General features: G+C 37.0%; 1 protein-coding gene across 4 annotated transcripts in view; it reads left to right on the top strand.

The window, feature by feature from the left end:
• The first annotated feature begins 684 nt into the window (after positions 1 to 684).
• The window catches only part of LOC127947776 (voltage-dependent L-type calcium channel subunit beta-1), a 36,525-nt gene continuing 16,773 nt past the window's right edge, over positions 685 to 20,436 (top strand). The window contains exons 1-2 of one of the 4 annotated variants that reach the window (XM_052544691.1): positions 685 to 1,144; positions 8,861 to 8,947. In XM_052544691.1, coding sequence (XP_052400651.1) covers positions 1,052 to 1,144; positions 8,861 to 8,947 — 180 coding nt within the window. In that variant the 5' untranslated portion in view covers positions 685 to 1,051. Of the gene's footprint in view, positions 1,145 to 8,860; positions 8,948 to 14,965; positions 15,206 to 20,436 lie in introns of those variants that run through there. The other 3 variants (XM_052544688.1, XM_052544689.1, XM_052544690.1) reach the window with 3 other exon arrangements.

Raw genomic sequence — 20,436 nt, 5'->3', positions numbered from 1 at the left:
GAGATCACGCCATAGGTAATCAACTACTATAAGATTACTACAAAAGTAGATGGTTATAAATGCGATAAATGTACGTATGTAATCCGTTAATCAGTACTTTAAACAATTATAGTATAACTTCATCACGTCAGAGTATGAATATGTATTTAGAACATGGTATGCCTACCTCGACAACAGGAATGGTACGGTCCTCGCTTGTGCTTGTGTAGGGCAGGCAGTGCTACTTCTAGGCTAGTTTTAGCGTGCTGTTTCATTTAAGAGGCCACACGGGGACAGTGTTTTGCCTGTTGAAAGACCATAACTTGTGGATTCTGTAGTACTGTACTAGTGAATTCATATTTACATGCAAACAGTTTGGTGGTGCAATAATAAATGCAAAGTGCAGTATTAGCGAGACACATTTTCTCAAATACTCTAGTCTGGGTATGGCTTGTGTCTTATAAATACTGGTAATTAGATTTTTCTCAGCATGTTTTGTCCTGTGTTTTATTCGACTTTTGAAAAAATAAGAGGGTAATGCAGGAAACCAGGTTGGTAGACTACTAAAAAAAAATCATAATAAATTAATTATATATGCATGCAATAACGTGGTACATTTAATATGTACTACATGTTAACAGAATAAATGGGTGTGGTCGTTTATCGTTCATATGGAGCAACATTGTGCCGATTACGCCTTTATACACAGTAGAACAGCCATCGTCCTTCTCGTAGTAATTTCGATTCTATCAACCAATCGGTGAGAGGTTGGTCCACTATCCCCGCCCCTTTCCTATCTGATTGATTGAAAATAGAAAGAGGGCGGGGCCTGGCCCCTCAACTGAACAGCTGGAGACTAGGCTCGTTGTATTTGGGAAGGAAGAGGGTTTGTGGTTAACAACGCCACCAGGACTGGGCGCGCAACAGCGCTGTGACAAGACCTCTATAAGCCACAGGAAGGAGGAAAACCACCTACGTCTGTTTCATTTGATCTTTAATTATTTTAAAATGTATAATAATCTGAAAGCAGGCATTAAATGAAACAATACAACCGAATTTAAAGTTCAAATCAATGGTACAGGAGGGTATTATGTCCAGGACGCCTTCCACCTCAACCCAGGAAATCCAGATGGACATGTTCGACCACCACGGCTCTCACGCTCAGGTAAGAGAGAAAGAATGACACTATTCACGCTATTTAAGAATGACAGAGTGAAAAACACGGATTTGGTTTAATGCTAGGTTTAGTGGTTATCAGCCGTGGTTACTTGGCAACAAGACTGCATCTTTGCGCTCGCGCTCCCCACAAGGTCTTTTAAAAGTGCGCTGCTAGAAAATAAGCGACTGAAAGTTGTTTATGCATGAGCTGCATTGTTTTGAATAGGGATATTTGTTTAATCATAAAGTGCATTTAGTGGGATAAGATTATTTCATCACCTAGCTTCTGTTCACTCGGTCTCTCTAGACAGCTGGCCTACCAGAGTCTTGCATATTTTATGACAGTCTATTCTGCTGATAAGTTATGAACCTTCACACTTAAACAAGAGATCGCTTTTTTTGTTTACGTCTGATTTTAGAGCAGGGCTAATGTCACGAGCCGTTTAAGTTGATTAAAAGTGCTGTCTGACAGACTTAATGCTAGAAATATGATGTCAATATAAGCTATAAAACGTGATGTCATCCTATAGCGCTTCCACCTTGGTGATTTTACCACAAATAATGCCCACACGGACCCACCAGTGACTTATTATATATATTTACCAGACCATCTATCTATCCATCCATCCATCCACCTATTGATCCATCCATCCACCTATCCACCCATCCATCCATCCATCCATCCACCTATTCATCCATCCATCCACCTATTCATCCATCCATCCACCTATCCACCCATCCATCCATCCACCTATCCATCCATCCACCTATCCACCCATCCATCCATCCATCCATCCATCCATCCACCTATTCATCCATCCATCCACCTATTAATCCATCCATCCATCCATCTATCTATCTGGGTCAAAAAGCAGATGTCCCATTTTTTAAGTGCATCAAATAAAATGTAAAAAAGTGAATTTATATACAGCATATTAAATGCAAGTAAAGTGTTTTCTTTAATGTTTCAAATAACTTTTGTGAAAGTAAAATGTCAAAAATATTAGTGAAATAATATCCCATCCTAATTTAGTTTAGCTGATATATTTATGTGAAAATAAAACAACATACTTATGCTGACCTGTACTTATTAAAATGTATATGTAAGAATAAATTATCTCACTAAATTGTATTATATTTTAAGTGATTAAAAACTTAAAAATGACAAATGGATAAATCCTAGTGCTTTGAAGGATAGTGGGAGAGATTGGTAAAGAAATGTCAATTTATTAGTCTATCCTAACTGTGATTTCAGTGTTTGTTTTCCCAAGTGAAATTGAAAAAGATTGAAAAGAAGCCACTCCTTACCTTCTTTTAATCTCTTACTGTGTGCAAAATTACCATTTGCGGCCAAAAAAGTACCAATCACAATTTAGTCAAATTTTCTTTTATCATTTTTATACAGTCCTGCTCATAAGTTTGCATTCCCCTTGCAGAATATGCAAAATGTTAATAAGTAAAACAAAATACCAGACATCATTAAAATTGCATGTTATTTTCTCATTTGGCACTGTCACTACTCAAGACAAAATAATAATTGAATTGATAAAAAAGCAACTGTTTTGTAATAGCTGTTCATAAGCCCATTGTTTGTCCTGAGCAGTTAAACTGTCCGCTGTTCTTTGAAAAAAATCCTCCAGGTCCTGCATATTCTCTGGTTTCCCAGCATCTTCTGTATATTTGACCTCTCTATAACAGTGACTGTTTGATTTTAAGATCCATCTTTTTAGCACAAATGAGGGACACATTTACTGATGCCTCTCTCTGGCTCTGCCTTTTTCTCTGTTCTCTGTTTGTTTCAGAAGATGGTTGATGTATGAATGTACACTCATCACCCTGTTCAGCACGGCTTATAACTGTGTGTGGTGTGTGGATGGATGTTTCAGCAGTGTTTCTGAAGGCTAGGGCTGTATTTATATAATGGTCTTTATGTAATGCGGTAGCGTGAATGTGTGTGACCTGTGCTGTGAAGAGGTGCTCAGTCTGAATCATGTCTATACATAGCTGTGAAGAGGCAGAGTGTTGAGAAGCGAGTGTGTATGTGTGTGAGAGCAAACTGGTTGAGTACAGAAAATAAAAGTGTATTTCTGTTGGATTTTTGTTTAGTGTAGGACAAAAACTGGGTATTTAATGTAGTGTTTAATTGGATTTAAGTTTTCTCTTCTCTTCTCTTCTCTTCTCTTCTCTTCTCTTCTCTTCTCTTCTCTTCTCTTCTCTTCTCTTCCTGATGAACTAGTGATGATACTGTGTAACTCTAAAATCATTCCTCCTGACCTGCCCCATGGCACAGCTTTCCCCCGTTAATTACCTAATTAGTCTCAGTGACTGTTTGTCAACAGGAAATCTCTCATCACCATAGTAATACATCCCTCCTACATCCCTTGACATTTTGCTGGCTTTTCTCAGATCTGGTTTTGTCGTATATTAGCATTTGCTTAAAGTTCTTCTCTTAAAGTGTTGTGTTGGTTAAAAGTACAAGTGGTGCCAAAAATATGAGAAGGTTATTTTAGTGTTGTTATTGTTAACTAAAACTGCATTTTACACTCCAACATGTGTTTCTGAGTGAAACACATTTAAGAAGGATAATGTAGTGTATGACCTGATTTTATCCTGTAGCAATAGATTGGATCATTGCAAACAAGAATCCAGCCAAGTATTTTTTATTTCAGTTGAAGTTTTTACTATATAGTTTATTTCTTAATTATTTGAACCATTTCTCTTTTTCAAGTTATATTTTTGGGCTTTAATGCCTTTAATGGACAGGAGGCAGGGAGATGAGAGGAAAGCATTGGGAGGAGAGAAGTGAGTGGATTCAGCAAACTACTTGGAGACGGGAATTGAACTCAGGTTGTTGTGAGCTAGGTTGTACTGTGCTATATATCTGCACACTAAACACGAGGCTATTGGCGCCGACTTTAAACATTTCTTTATTGGGAATAATGCAAACAAGGGATTTATGCAGAACAAGCCCAGGATTATGCTTTAAAGAAGTAAACTGGGTTAACTGATTTTATCTTGACTTTAATAATATTGAAATGCATTATCGAAGGGAAAAAGTATTTCTAGTGTCTGGTTTATATATCACATTAACTTGCAATGGCAGTGCTCAGTAATGCCTTTTTGTGACTGTAATGTCTATTATGAACATTGTATGATGATGCTGAAGTAATGTAGACAGTGCAGTTCTGTCCTGTTCTGTTTGGTTTTAAATTAATGTTTTATGATTTCACTGGTACTGATAGAGGCAAGAGCGTGGGATATTACCAATATTGGGAAAGATGTGTCATTGTGGTTTGATTTATGCAAATAGAATTTCATGTTTGTATATTTGAGATATTCAAGCCCAAATGTTATACAGCACCTTTCAGATGCTCTTCCCTATAAAGCAATTATGATAGTGTTAACTGTCTGTACCCTGTATGACCCCTAGATAATAACTTTCCAATCCCATTTAGTTGTGTTTCATATCCCAACTTTAAGCCAGTAATTCGGAGTTGGTTCCCTGAAAGGTCTAAACCAAGGTTCCTCAGATCTTGTCATGGAGGGCTAATGTGCTGCAGATTTTGGCTCCAACCATGATCAAACTCACGGACCTATAATTTTCTAATGATCCCAAAGACAATGATTAGCTTGATTTGAGACTCCCTGGGGCCCATTTCAGAAAGGTGGTTAAGTGAAAACTCTGAGTATGTTAACCCTGAAATGAGGGAAACTCAGGGTAACTTACTCTGTGAACCTAATGTGGTCGGGAGCAGGTTTTGTTCAGTAAACCCAGAGTTTCTTTCGGTCTCTTCCCCCTTTTAAAGCACAAGCGAGGTTTCAATACTTCATTCATTCATGCACGCTGCAAAACTGCTTGTCTTACTAAGTATTTTTTTCTTATTTCAAGTTCAGTATATTCTATATATATATATATCTTAATTCAAGATGGATTTTCTATGCAAGAAAATTATATAAGATATTTTATCTTATTCATGGGGGGGGGGGGTCTAAATTAAGTGCATTTTACTTGAGTAAAATGATATGCCAGTGTTCTAATAAAAATAATCTTAATGCAAATGGAAAACAAGATTATTCGGAGTGTTTATTACTAAGTGCAAGTATACCATAGCTCCGCACTGCAATGTCACACAAGGTTAAATACTACACAAGTAAATAACAGCTTGGAAAACTAGCTTGTGACACGATTGATGGTGTTTGAGTCCAGCTTTTTTAGAGGTCGTTCTTCTCACTTTTCCCATCACATATAACATTAGAATTTATTTTAAAGAAAAATTAAGAAAATGATCTAAAAGTGAAAGTAAAGTGCCTAATGAGTGTTTAATAATGATAAAAGTACTTATAATTTTTATAAATATAATAATTTATAATCTGTTATTGTTGCATCCTCTTAATGTACAACAATACTGAGGTGCAAATAGGCCTAGTATGTATCTACCAGTATAAAGTATAAATAGCATCTAATTATTATTTACACTTAGCCTGTTGCAAAAAACTGCTACTTCTATATGGCAAATATAATATATCACGATTTTAACGTGTTAATTCCACTTAGTGTAAATAGCTGCTGCCTTACTTTTCTTACCCTATTGGCAGATCATTTGTAAAATGCACTTAAATTTGTATTATTATTTTTTCATATATATATATATATTTTTGCCCATGAGATACAATAAAAATTAATAGCCTATTTAGTTCAATAACACACCGTTCTGCCAGTTTTCACCTGTGATATTATAACAGTGATAAGAATTTAACTTGTATTGAGTCTGAAGTATTCTGACTTGTTTTTGCCATGGTAAATCATAATATCGGAGCTCCATTGTAGAGCCCTGCGCGGGACTATATCGCTGAATGTATGACCAGGCTTGCCCGCTCCCCAACCTATGTGTTCCACTCCCACCCGCTCCCGTGGACTTTATCTCAGAGCTTCTGAAAAATATACACAAAAAGGTATTCAGACTAAATTATTTTCACGTTAACATCCGGAATAACAGATTTTAAACATGATTTTGTTTAAATAATATGAAGTAACCGATGCTAAACCAAAGCACCACACATGTCAAAAACATTGGGAATTTTTTTTTATTAGCGTTATAAAACATTAACCGTTAAAACAAAAACGCAACTAGTGGCCCCTCAGTTTTTAAACGCAGGCTAGGCCTACTGCACACATGCACCAAATGATTAACTAGGAAATAACTTTCCCATGAAATAAATGAACACAGAGAACTTTGAAAATATGCTAGATATAAATTTAACAAAATAAATACAATATATATGTATATATATATAAGAAAAAGAGAGGAACTCTCTCTTTTTTAAAGCTCTGTCTTTCAAACAAGTCAAAATACTTTAAACATAAAAATATAATATAATGAGGCTATAAGAATAGCAAAGGCCATAATCATAAAGTCAAGCATAAGTTTAACTATCTTAACAGAAGAACCGTATAAACAATGCTTCTATTCCCTGAGAGTGAGGATACATTTCTTTCACTTGAAATTAAAGTGCAGTATTTGGAAACTAGAGAATAAAGCTACGTGGGCTGTGTTGGACAATTATTTTTTTAATTTCTCCCTGTCTCTCGTCATACAGTTTTGGAATTACAGTGGTTTTGGGCGAAAGGGAATATTATAACGCGGCTCGAGTACATTCCCAGACAACAAGCAGTTTCGGCCCAGATCCGGCCCACATATGGCCCGTGTGAAATCCATGCGGGCCAGATGTGGGACGAAACTGCTTGCTGTCTGGGTTCATCAGCTGACGAAATCATTCACACTCAATCACGCTGTACGGTTACATATATTTTGCTATAAACATCACCAATGCTTTAGTTATGGCTATTGCCCTGTGCGACTTATCACTGAGAGGTTGCGTAAATGCTGCAGACAGTAGAAGTTGTTTCCTAACTGGCTCTCTCCTGTATATGTTTAACAACACATTGGTGTTTGATGTCTTCTCAAATGAACTGTCATATTAGAAGTGTTTCCATTAGCATATTGAATGCATTTTGCACAATGCTTGCACGCAGCCGCAGTTGTATCCACTGTTTTATTTCCGTTGTCATCATAAGTAAGATGAAATCGAAAATGTTCCCACCAACCGGATTAATGACTTGGGGGCATCCGCCAACTCCGGGCAGCCTTCATTATTTCCTTCACTTGCCATTTCTGCAGCACTCATTACTCCACTTTTACTGTCTATTTGTATGTGAAATTTATATGAGGCGAAACTGAGCACGGGGCTACATTGTGCATGCGTTTACGTACTGAGTAGCGGACTGCAAACGCGTCCTGTGTGAAAGCACATCGAGTCCGTGCTGCTTCTGCACCACATACGAAACGCACACGGACTGCATACGCACTGCAGATGGAGTATGTGTGAAACATGCGTGCGTCTTGTTGAGGTTTCCATTGGGAAGCTTCTTTAAAAAGTATATAATAATTCCCTGAAGCAAACCCGCCGGCATCTTAGCTGCATCCATGTTAGCACGTCACGTTTGCTGTGGTAATTTCACAGTAGGCATACACATAGGTTTAAAGACTTGTCCCTACAGATTCGGCTAGGTATACATATATGGAGTGAGTTTTGGTTCTTTATTACATGCGAGAAAATAAAAGATCTGAGAGAAAAAAAAAAGTTTGAGAGAAAAAGTTATCACACTGATAGCAAAAAAACATTTCATGAGAGAAAAAAGAATATTTGAGAGAAAAAGTTTTCATGCCAATAGCAAAAAAAAAAAAATATTTGAGACTAAAAAAAAGTTTTGAGAGAAAGTATTTTCTCATAGAACATAAAAAAATATACATTTGAAATTTTTTACATTATTTCTGAGAAAAAAATCTCTCTCAAAATACTTTGAAAAAAACTCTCAAATATATATTTTTTGCTATCAGTGTGAAAATATTTTCTCTAAAAAAAAAGTGTTTCTCTCGAAACGCTTTTCTTTGCTCCATGCAATTTCTTGCTCTCGTGTCAGGATTTTGCTTTCACTGTGAGAATTGTGTCATGGGCGGGGCCACGTTCCTATTGGCCAGTCGGGTGAGCATCGTCTTGTCTTGGGAGTCGAACTGAATCATTACATCATTGTTCGGTTCACCTGCATAGAGGCCGCCTCTGCCTTATGGCTAGTTAAGTTGAGCACGGACATATGACACTCCAATGTTTGTTTCATATGACACTCCAATGTCGCCCGATAAGAGTCTCACGTTAACGCCAATAACGGCCCACCACTAATATATATTGTTGTAGAGATTTAGACATTTTACCTGATTAAAAGGGGAAGGAGTCGTGTGTTTCAGGTAAAAAAAACAATGGTTTTCCAAGCATTTGTGTCAGAAAGCTTGTGTGTATCTCTGTTAATGCAGGTTTTGATCATATTACAGTGTTGCCTGATCCATCAGGGTCTTTTAGTGCCACCAAACCCAATTAGCCTTCTTCTGGTCTCCATGGCAATGGAGTCTGGCGCCTATGAATGCCACATAGAGGGCTCTGCCGAGGGCAGCCAGGCCATTGGCCAATGTTATGGCCAATCAGATTACTGATTTCCAGAGAATACTGGAGGACATGAGTAATTATGGGTAATCATATCTGGACACAGAGACAGGGCCTAAAATCCACATTGTATGTGTGTGTGTGTGTGTGTGAGTGAGTGAGTGAGTGAGCATGAATACAAAAAAGTGTCTATTCTTTTGTAATTCCTTCCTCTCTAATGTTTCAGGGGAAGTATGCAAAGAGGAAGAGTCGTTTCAAACGTTCAGATGGCAGCACCTCCTCAGACACAACTTCTAACAGCTTTGTCCGACAGGTAAGACGCCCAAATTTCTGTCACTCTTGCCTCAGTCACAGAAGTCATGTGAGGTATAATTCCCCTTTTTGAACCATCATGCACCATGTAATCTAGTTCTCAGGTTCTCAGCATCCATTTTAAAACTGTTACAAGCCAACTTATAGTTGCATGAAGCTCTTGCAGTCATTAACATACTGAGTCTCCCTGTGCTGACAGTCTAGTTTCTGCTGTTGATCTGTGGGTGTTCGTGCAGATCTTCTCTTTTTCATGTGGATATCTTAAAGTGGGTGATTCTTTTCTAAACCCACTGTATGTATATATATATATATATAATATACATCCACACAAAATGAATGCCTAATATTTTTGTGGAAACCATGATACACTTTTCAAGAGAACAGAACTGAAATAAAGAAATCCTTTGTATTAATTCATATTACAATTAAATGTAATTATATCAATTTTAAATGTAAAAATATACATTTTAATGCATTCTACTATTTTTACACCAAGATTGCCTTTGCCATCATTTAGCATTCACCTGAAGGTAATTTCTAAAAACAGAAATTGATTAATTAATAGTTTAATAATTCTGTTAAATGGGTTCTTTAGTGAATCTCAAAATGAATATCTATTTTTCATACTACTTAAAAAATAAAAAATTAAAATAAATTATATATATATATATATATATATATATATATATATATATATATATATATATATATATATATATATATATATATATATTAGTGCTGTCAAAATTAGCGCGTTAACGCATTCGATTAATTTGAAATATTTAACGCGTTAAAAAAAAATAACGCAATTAACGCGGTTGCAGTTTTTTTTATTTCCAGTTGTGGCCTATGTGTGTTCAACGTGCAAAGAAATATGGATAAGACCAAGGAAGGACTTTTAGACGGAAAGTTTCAGTATAAAACTCTGCCGGATTACTCTTCAGTCTGCCACAAGAAACAGCAACATTAAAATCATGAACTCAAATGTCATTGTTTAAAAAAAAAACAAAAAAAACAATGACTGTAAAAGTGCGTAAATCAGACCTTTCTGTAACGCTAACGTTAATAAGCTTAAACGAAATAACGAAATAATTGTGTAGCGGAGTATTTTTTGTACACAGTGCCGCGAACTGTCAATCACTCCTGTGCGCGTGCATCACTGTCCTCCTCGCAGCTGCAGCAACTTGCGCTCTCTCTCTTCATCAAGCTTTAAAACAAAAAGGGGACAAAAAGATCATATTGTCTTTGTGCATAGGCTATAGATTAATTAGATAAATGAATATCTAAATTTGTGCCTTGCCGTCTATGGTATTTTTTTAGAACTTAGAAAAAAGATGCTGCAGCCAATGAACAGCCCATGGAGGCTGCAGGACGACTCAACCTCCGCAGACAGTTTTTAATGTTTATCAGACAATAAATACTCAAGATTTTGCTTTAGTATAACTCACAACGAGTTTCACACACCTTCTCCGGCCACGTTGAGTTGTTGACACTTAACAGTGGGAAAAGCGACACATGCGCTATTCACTTGTATAACTTAAGGGTGAATGGGTAATGTAGTTTCTGCTCTGGGTGGGATGAATTAGGAAGCTTGCATTTTGAAGGGCGCTCTGAAAATCGCCAGTGCAGGTAAAAGATTAAAACCTCTATTAAAACAGATGTCCAGATGAGCGTACCGGTACGCTACAAGCACGTTCTGGGCGCACGGAGAGGTGGCGGTACGCTCAAGAGCTATATTTGGAAGTGGCGGTACTGAGTGCATACCAGCCCACTTAAAGCACTGGCAATGACTATACTTTGGAATTTTTTTGCAGTCCACTTAGAATTCAATATGGAAATCATTTTTGTTTTTTATTGGCATTGATTGTTTTGAAATTCAAATGGTACTTACATGCCTGTGTTTTTATTTCTGTAATAAATATGGCTTTCAAGCCAACAGTTAATTTGGAGAATATTGATGGTTTATTGCAGGTATGTTGTTTACATGAGAAAATCTGTGTTACAAGTTAAACAAAAATTCCAATAAACAATCATATTTTGAATTTAAATAGTTTCTTTGTCTTGAGTTTACATTAATTATTTACATTTTACATTTACATATCCAAAAAGTTTCAGTCTTTTAATTGCGATTAATCGCGATTAATCGCGATTAATTTTAAAAAATTGTGCGATTAATTAGTTAATTTTTTTTAATCGATTGACAGCACTAATATATATATATATATATATATATATATATATATATATATATATATATATATATATATATATATATATATATATATATATATATATATATATATATATATATATAATTATAATATAATATAATATAAATATATATATATATAATATATATAAAATAATAAATAAACAGAATTAACTGCATCAATTAACTGTAATTATTGGCTTATCATTTTGGTCATAATCGTAATATTGGTGCAACCATAAATGTAATCAGGTCCTGTAGTAGGCAGTATATAGTGTGTATCAAGTTCTTTTTCTTTTTATTTTTCTTTTTCTGTCAACCTGACATTTGAAGCAATGTTCCTGTGTCACGCTGTACTCATAGGCCCTGCTGTACGACATTTGCCCATCCACAAGGGGTTTCATGCTAAAGTACCTCCTCCTTCCCTGGGGGAACTTTACCCCCACCCCAATGCAGAATAGAAAGGTTGAGTCCTGCCCATCTTCGAATATACGTGTGCATAATAAAATGTATTCTTCTTACATGTGTACCTTCAAAGGTGAAGATATTTAGTGCTCCTGTAAGGACGCACTTTAGAAGATTCCTGAATATTTATGATTGTATAGTACGTTTCCGTGTGTGTCTGCCCCCTCTTTGGCAGCTGAAAATATGAAAACCTGTGTAGGCCTTGGTCTCATGCACGCCCACGCATATACACATATGAACAAATACCCACACACACACAACCACACACACACACAGTTGTTCTCTTATACTGGCCAGGTTTCCATGGTGACTGGGCCCCGAATCTCCCCGCAGCATACTGCACAGTCGGAAGAGGAGGAGGCAAATGGATTATTGTGCTTGTGTATATAGCATGTGTGTGTGTGTGTGTGTGTGTGTGTACTGGTATATATGGTTTATGAGTACACAAATGTGTCCCCGTAATGCAAAAGGCTTAAAAAAAACATACAAAACTATGTTTTATGAAATTCAAAAATTGGCAGTAGTTTTCTATAAGGGGTAAGTTTAGGTGTAGGGTGAAAGAAAATACATTTTGTACAGTATAAAAACCATTACTCCTATTGAGATTCCCCATAACCACAAATGCAAGTGTGTGTGTGTGTGTGTATGGATGTGTAGGTCGATATGTTGATTGCTGACAAAAACGTGTGGTCGCAACCAGGTGTATATCAGTCCCACTGTCAGATACACACACAGTATTGTGTTGTGAGTTAATGGGTGTGGTTCTCAAGCCAGAGATTATTAGGATGAGACCCCTGAATAATTGACTCTCTTATCCCCACTGGCTCTCCTGATGGATCACTCTGTAATTTTCCCATTAGGTTTGGATGCTGTTAGATCAGACCTCCGTGGTTTTGGTGCTGAGGTAGAGTGCTTCTTGGCTCTCTGAGGACTGGCTGGTGTGTTTGATCACGGCTTCAAATGGCAGCTGCACAACAGAACATCACCTCACATTTCCCTTTATGCCATGGTCACACCTGATGCCACACAAAAGCCGCTGCGTGCTATCTGCTTCAGTGCATGTGTGTGTGTTTGCACGTGTTTGCATGAGTTGTTTACTGTGTTTGTTTGTCTGGGTTATATCTGTTTTGTCTGGAGTGGCACTTTTATATTTATCTCTATGGTTTTATTGCTGGATAAATACAAGTGTTCCCAGTCCATTTATTAAGTTAGTTATGGTTTTTGTATTATATTTTAGTCTTTCCACCTTCTGTCTGTACCAGATAATTAAACAATCTGTTTTTGCAACTGCACTTTTAAAGGAATAGTTCCCCCAAAATTGGTAAGTCACAGAAAATGTACTCATCCTCAGGCTGTCCAAGATGTAGATGAGTTTGTTTTTTTATCAGAACAGATTTAGAAAAAAATTTGCATTACATCACTTGCACTCCAATGGATCCTCTGTAGTGAATGGGTAGAGTAGAGTCTGTAGAGTCTGAGTCCCAATGTTCAGACTATCCATCCTAAATACTATGTGACATTAAAGCATAGCTGAAAAGAGTAGCCTATGCCAAAAGTCCCCAGATGGTCTACTATTTCAGGGAGATATTTGAAGTGTGGATCCATCCACACCCTAATATGACCCACAGTCCTTTGCGTTTTGACTAATGATTTGGTGAAGAACTACAAACATTAAAAAATAAATTAAAAGATGGTGAATGCAGGCGACCAACGGTTAAGTAGAGAGGCTAAAAAAAAGAGATTTGAGTTACTAATAATCAACATTTAACCTGGTAAAAAAGTATTTATTTATGTAATGTTATCTGTGTTATATTTCATCTGCAACAGCAATGTAACCTTTTATAAACATCCGTTTGGTCATTAACTTTTAAATGCATCATTATAAATAAAATATGAGTAGAGTTCTATGCATGAAGACCAGTGTCTAGTAGATTAACATGCTACTTCTTTCTCTCAGATATGGTAGGAAGTTAAATGAAATGTGGAGGATATAAACTGTGACAAGATGACTGACAGGCCAGTTTACAGTGACAGGATGTGTGTGACTATATGCAACAGAGCAGTTCGTTAAAGAAGCAATTTTGTGACGTTATAGTAGGTCAAGCTTGCCCTACTCTTCTACCTCACAACAAAAATAAATAAATACTCTTCTACCTCACACTCAAAAGCGTATACATTTTTTCCTCACCAAAAAAGTTCATACTTTAAGGTCATGGTGTACATTGGCACATTGGGAAGCAGTGTGAATGTGGTGAAGTGACGGGTGAGTGGTGTTGAACAGGAAGTTCCTGCGGGTCAAAGGTCGCCCTCTAGTGGTTCTGATGAGCACTTGAGAATGTCAGCATAAAGTGTACACTGGGACTCTTAAAGACTAAATTTATGCTGTATCTGATTATTGTGGTAATATTTATTTATTTATTTTGTAGTTTATTTACTGGTGCTGACATTTGCGTCGATTCATTGATCAGATACTTTGATCCAAAGTGACATGTGCGTGTTTGTTCAGCTGACAAACACTAAATCTGTCACTAGGCAGTGGTCATCTAATGCAGATTTTTCAATGACTGAGGCCAATAACTGCACTGCCAAAGATTATACACAGTTGCAGGAAATGTATGTGAATATTGGAGGTTTGAAAAAAATGTGTATTTTACAATAAACTTCGGCATAAATTGAATATAAAATTTGAACTGATTTTCAATTATTTCACAACAATAGACAAACACAATTGGCTCAAGCAAACATTAGAAAACAATCATACATTTTCAAAACAAAAACGAATGCTTCTGCAAGCACTGTTATTGACCGATAATCTCAAAATGTTCAAATATTAGCCGGTTTATCAGTCAGCTTATCACTATTAACAAAGGCACACAGGTGATTTTGAACTGAATGAAGCAGTTCTACTTGAGTGAGTCAACCTCAGGTGGAATGACTGAGTAAACGGTGTGTGGGATCCACCGGTAACAGACACAATGAGTCAGGTGGCCTTCTGTCAGAGAGGGGATCCTTTAAAAGGGTCTCTCACTATCTCCTCCCTTCTTTCTTTCTTTCTTTCTTTCTTTCTGTCTCTGACGTTTACTTTCCCAATCTATACCGGAGCTAAACATGGGAGAGTCTGAGAGAGAGAGAGAGAGAGAGAGAGAGAGAGAGAGATCTGCCCCTGCCTGTCACAGCTAAATTTAACCCCTCAGTCTGCAAATGTAGCACAAGTCCTGCAATTTGACCCCCCACCCCTCCCCAATTCTCTCTCTCTCTCCCTTTCTCTTTACTGCCTTCAACTTGGAAAATGAGTACAAGTTTCAGCTGTGTGTATGTGTGTGTGTTTGTGAGTGTCAGAATGAGCCAGGAGGGGGTGATATGGTTAGCAGAGCAATTGGTCAATCCCTGACACACACGTATAGTCCCCTGGCTAACTTTTGCAACACACACCCATCACGGCTACACACACATTAATACAAACCCTCGTGTGACACACACACATCGTGTTCAGCCTGAACTGGGATCTTTGGGTGTGACTCTGTGTTACCGTGGCAAGGAGTGAGTGCCATGGAGACCAACGCACGGATTCAGAGGCCCATTATGGTAAGAAACTCCCGGAAACGTCCATGTAAGTTTGTGTGGTGGTTAATTAAGCATACTAACAACTGTGTCAAAAAAAACTGCCTTGGAAATATGGATCTTTTCTTATTAATCTTGCAGCTTCTCTGTACCTCTTTCTCCTTTTATTGTCTCCCTCTCTCTGTCTCTCTCTCTCTCCTTCTCTCTCTCCTTGCTGCGGTTTGATTCCATTTTGGGCTGGGCAGCTGCTTAGGCCTGCTGGGTTTAAATTAGACCTCCAGCACTGCTCAGGGACCTAGCTGGTACTGGCTGCCTTGTCACAGGGCCCTTTGCCTGGGTTTCCGTCTGGACTTTGCACCCATGCAGTGTTATTATTTAACCTAATCACGTGTACCAACTAACAGAGGTGTTCATAAAGTCATTATAGAACTGCATCGAATGTGATTTATTATGTTTCCACAATGCTAATTATGTTTACTGAGCTTTCAAAGGAGCTTTTTGTAGAAGTGGAATGATAAATATCAGTGAAAACATATCTTTGCAGGTGTCTTCTCAGGCAACATTGAGTTGAATCGCTAGATGAGCCTTTCACAACCATCTTGAGCATTTAAAAATGTTAAAATGCTGTGATGTAATGTGAAAGCAGGTGAAAAGCTGAGGGAAAATTTTGTATTTGGTAAAAAATCAGGGTAATGGTGACTGAATCTTATGTGGCTCAGTAAATTGTAAAATTGCTTTGTTTGGTGATTGGCATCATTTTTGATTGAGAATATCAAATAATTGGTATGCAGAGAACGTGTGTAAAATATCATCTTTTGAGTCATCAACAGGTTTAGGCCCCATCCACACGGAGACGCGTTTCTGTGAATACGCACAAATTTTTTATCGGATAGGTGTTTCGTCCACACGTATCCGGCGCTTTTTCGTGAGGTGAAACCGCTATTTTTTTAAACCGGGTCCCAGAATGGATAAATTTGAAAACGCCGTCTTTGCGTTTTCGTCTGGACGGCTAATCCGTATATTTTCTGAAATGATGACGTCATCAGCCGACGTCTCCCCCCTAGTCAGACACTTCTACGTCACGTAACAACAACAAAAACATGAACAAAAACTGAACCATTGTTTTTTTATAAACTAACATTAACACAGATTAATAAATGTATTTTTCCATGTTCGTTTGTGTACCACGCGCAAGGTTTATGAGCATAGTCCAAGTCTTCTTCTCTGTTTTTAGTGTATCTCTGTGGCAGAATTACAGCGCCACATACTGGTCTGGCATGTATACTACATCATTTTGCGGTTTCGTGTGGACGCGGATTTTTCCTGAGACGAGGAAAAAAAAGATCGGATTGGGGTAAACTCCGTCTCCGTGTGGACGGGGCCTTAGTCTCACTGTCTTTTCACTGCAGCTTATTAATCTCTAAATGTGATCTTTCATTAAATGTGTCTTTTTAAATTTGATGGTCAGATTCTGTGGAATAATAAAGCTGTGATTTATTGCTAAGGTGGCTTGAAGATGTCTGTGTGTCCAGGATCAGACTGATGCAGATTGTGAGGCTGGTATCAGATGCTTGCTTGAGCAAACAGAATTCAGGGTTTGTTCAGAAGCATCCAAATCGTCGCTGTAGGGGTCAGTGCATTCATACATGTATTTGTCATTCTGTGTAGACTGTTCACTTAATACCCGGAACATTTCAGCTGTCCAAAGGACAAATAATGCATAATTTGTCCATGTAGTGCTTTGGCAAAAAATGAATTCAGAAGCATATGTTTATGTTGCACATTTCCAGAAGCAACATGCATTTGTGACTCTCTCAAGTTACACTTTGTACTGAACTCTGTAAACAGTAAAGTAAGTAAACTGATCCACATGTTATTTAAAACTTAAAAAATCATTGAAGGAAACAGTATGTTGTATGATCCTCTGTTTGTTTCTTTTATCAGAATCACTGGGGGGTTTAAACACTTTGAAGATATGGAGGCCCAGACATAGTGATTCACTTGCCCCCTTTCTGAATTGTATAAGGCAGTCATATTTTTATGTGTAAAACCCTATTTGTAACGTGAAATATAACTCTAACACTGTAACTATAACTATATGTAACACTGTGTGAGTCCTGGTAAATATAAACCTCAAGAGAATCATAACACTATTGTGATTAATTTGACTTTTAGTCTTTTGAAAGTTATTTAAAAAGCAGAATAAAACCATAATACTGATTTCAGTTGATGTTACCCAAACAAATTCTGTAAAACAATTGAACTTGTTTGTTTGTTTATTTATTTATTGTTGTGTTATGTTTGTATAGCTATTTTTTCAAATTGCCAGTGTCCAACTGGATGTGAAAAATACAAATCTTAGAACTTTGTGTAAAACATAACTTGGAAAGAACTTACACTGTTTCTTTTTCTACTCCCCATTAGAGTACTGTATAGTTGTATAAACCTGAAGAAGAAAAATATGAAGTTTGATAACAGATAGTTTGAAAATGTATTTAAATGTGTTTTGAATACTTCCATTGTAAGTGTAAGTACTGTAACCATGATTTTTTTAAACTAAGAAGTTATTTGATGTAGTAATCTGCAGTTTTTAGCTTAACATACACTGAACGCAAAACATTCCTTTAAACTGAAATCATATTTCATATAAAAGCCTGGGAAAGGAATTTTTAAATAATAACACCAGTCCTTTATCGTTGATTTCTACAGAGAAGCGTAGTTGTTACATTTGATCATCCCACAATGAGCGAGTGGGAGTATAATCCGTCCTCTCCTCCTCTCCCACACAGTCCTTTTCATTTTGTCCCATTTCTCGCTTTTTTCTCTCTCGATCAGCCGTCATCTTCTGGCATGTCTTTTGTTTTTATTCCCCGCTCCATGTTCCTGTCTTGTCGCCGCTGATGTCTTGACTAGCACGAGTCTGACAGTGTTATTGATGTATAGTGTTCACGGATGCTTTCTACACAGCCTGGGGAAATTTGCACACTGGAAGACGGAAAATGTCAACCTTGTTTACGAGCTCTACAGAACCTGAGCTAATATTATTGTTAATGTGTTGCAACTACATTGGAGACAACTTCATAACATTTAGGCCTGGGATATTAGTGTGAAGTTCTTGTTGTTGTATGAAGAGAATGAATGTAGTAGACCTTTACTGAGGTGGCTGGGACCGGCCTTGAAAACTGCCAAACACATAGGCGGCTGACAGTTACACAAAACAGGGCTGAGGTGCAAATACCAGAATGAATGCAGTGAGAGATTGCATGAAGCATGAGTGCACAAACATGAGAAAATGAATGAAATCTGGGATTATTTCAACTGTGATTAGGTATTATTAAACTTAGGAACTAAAATAAAGATTTTTAATTCCTTAATAACCTAAATAGATTTCCATTCATTGGATCTTTTCCATTAGCATTGTTCAGCACTGTGCCTGAAAGGTCTTTTCTGTGATTATTATTAATAGAACTTTCTAATTGTTGTGTAATGAATTTCCTTTCTACATGGTCATAATAGAAGGTTATCTTCTTAAGGGGAGACACTGCAGGCAAAAACACAGTTTCAAGCACCTGTCAGTTTTGAGATTTTTGGCTTTTCATAAAGTGCTTTTTCAAACTAGTGGAAGGAAAACATCCAAAAGACACCATTAAGTCTTTCTTTTATAGCACTTTATCTGTTTGTGTCAATAGATTCCATTTACAATACATATTTCTGAAGGCCGTTTTCTCAAAATGAGTTTTTTCTCCAACACTGAGCCATAAATCTCCACTTCAGTTGCACGTACACACACCAAACATTACATTTTTACTCCTGTCTAGTGTCTATATTCAGAAGGTTTTTACAGAGGGATTTGTTCATATATATTTTCCTTGATTATATACAACATTTGATTCCCCCCAAAATTGTGAAAATATATTGTTTTCTGGCTGTTCAAAGTATTTTCTGAATTACGAATTAGTAACAAAAGGAGATACCCAGAATTCCCTCTGTAAAAACATTGACTCTAATATGTCAAAAAAATTTGTTTTTTTAATTCTGAAACTGACTTCATCCAGTGTTTAGATTTTTTTTACTAGACATTTATGCAAATTAGCACAATTGCATTAAATAATGCCTAATTTGCATATTGAAACATAACATTTTAGAAAACTTGTAATGCTAACGTTTTTTGCAATAATCAATGTAACCAATCAACTGGGAGAGTAAGGTGATAACTATTAGTTCTTATTTTTTTACCCTATTCACCTGCAGTGTCTAGCCTGTGATTTGCTTATTTTTTTTACTGCTACTGTACTGTCCTAAAACTTGTAGTCTGAGGGAAATTGTTTTATTTGAAATTTTATTAGTCTAGCTACCAGTGGAAAATGTCATTTGAAACATTTTAGCCCAGTGAAGTCAAAACTGAAATACTTAGCATTAGTACTAAGGTTTAGGATATTGTATTTATAAATTGCGGTTTATTAAAACAATAGACATCTATGGAATGTCCCCATTTAGATAGCTCAGTAAACATTGGTGTGTGTCAGGTTCCCTATTTTAGGCATCAAATTTCCCAGCAAGGATCGTAAAACCTGAAATCACTTACACTGTTGGACCAGCCTACAGTGGCTTCCAGTGATCCTTCAGAACAGGTTTGGCTTAGGGTTTGAAGATAGAAATATCATGAGGTCAGTATAAAAATATACTATTAGTGGAAAATCCCTACCATGACAGAAAAACATGCGTGTTTGTGTGATTCATTTCTGGCAGGATTTGGATTTAGCCCACTTTATGACCACTATACTGACAATTACAAATATAACATCTCTGCTGTAAAAATGATAGTCTACCAGGCAAATTGTGTGTGTGTTTGTGTGTGTGTGCAATCTGTTGAAGCCGGTGATATTTAGTGTGTGCGCTGGGTTCCTGTGACCCTCTGTTTCACAATGAATAATTTAACATCATTGCATATGGCATATGTCAGTCTGACACATTCTCCTTTCTATTTAAAACACACATGCAACACACACATATTCACAAATATGTGACAAACCTAATGCACTCATGTCCACACACGCAAAGCGCATCCATCCAATGAGTCATTCTTGCAGCTGTCCACACACCGTCCACACCTCCCACGAATAAGAGTCCGCTCGACACCTGAAACAGACAGGAAAACGAGAGGAAAGTAGGGGAAAAAAAGATGAGAGGAGTGGGAGGCTTATATAAAGGTTCTGACACTGTACTGTACTGTGAAAGTCAATGTCACGATGATT

This window comes from Carassius gibelio, chromosome A3 (genome assembly GCF_023724105.1).
Source record: "Carassius gibelio isolate Cgi1373 ecotype wild population from Czech Republic chromosome A3, carGib1.2-hapl.c, whole genome shotgun sequence".
In the NCBI taxonomy this organism is placed as follows: Eukaryota; Metazoa; Chordata; class Actinopteri; order Cypriniformes; family Cyprinidae; genus Carassius; species Carassius gibelio.
Note: the sequence above shows the minus strand (reverse complement) of the source record. Positions and strands in the feature narration are given on the sequence as shown.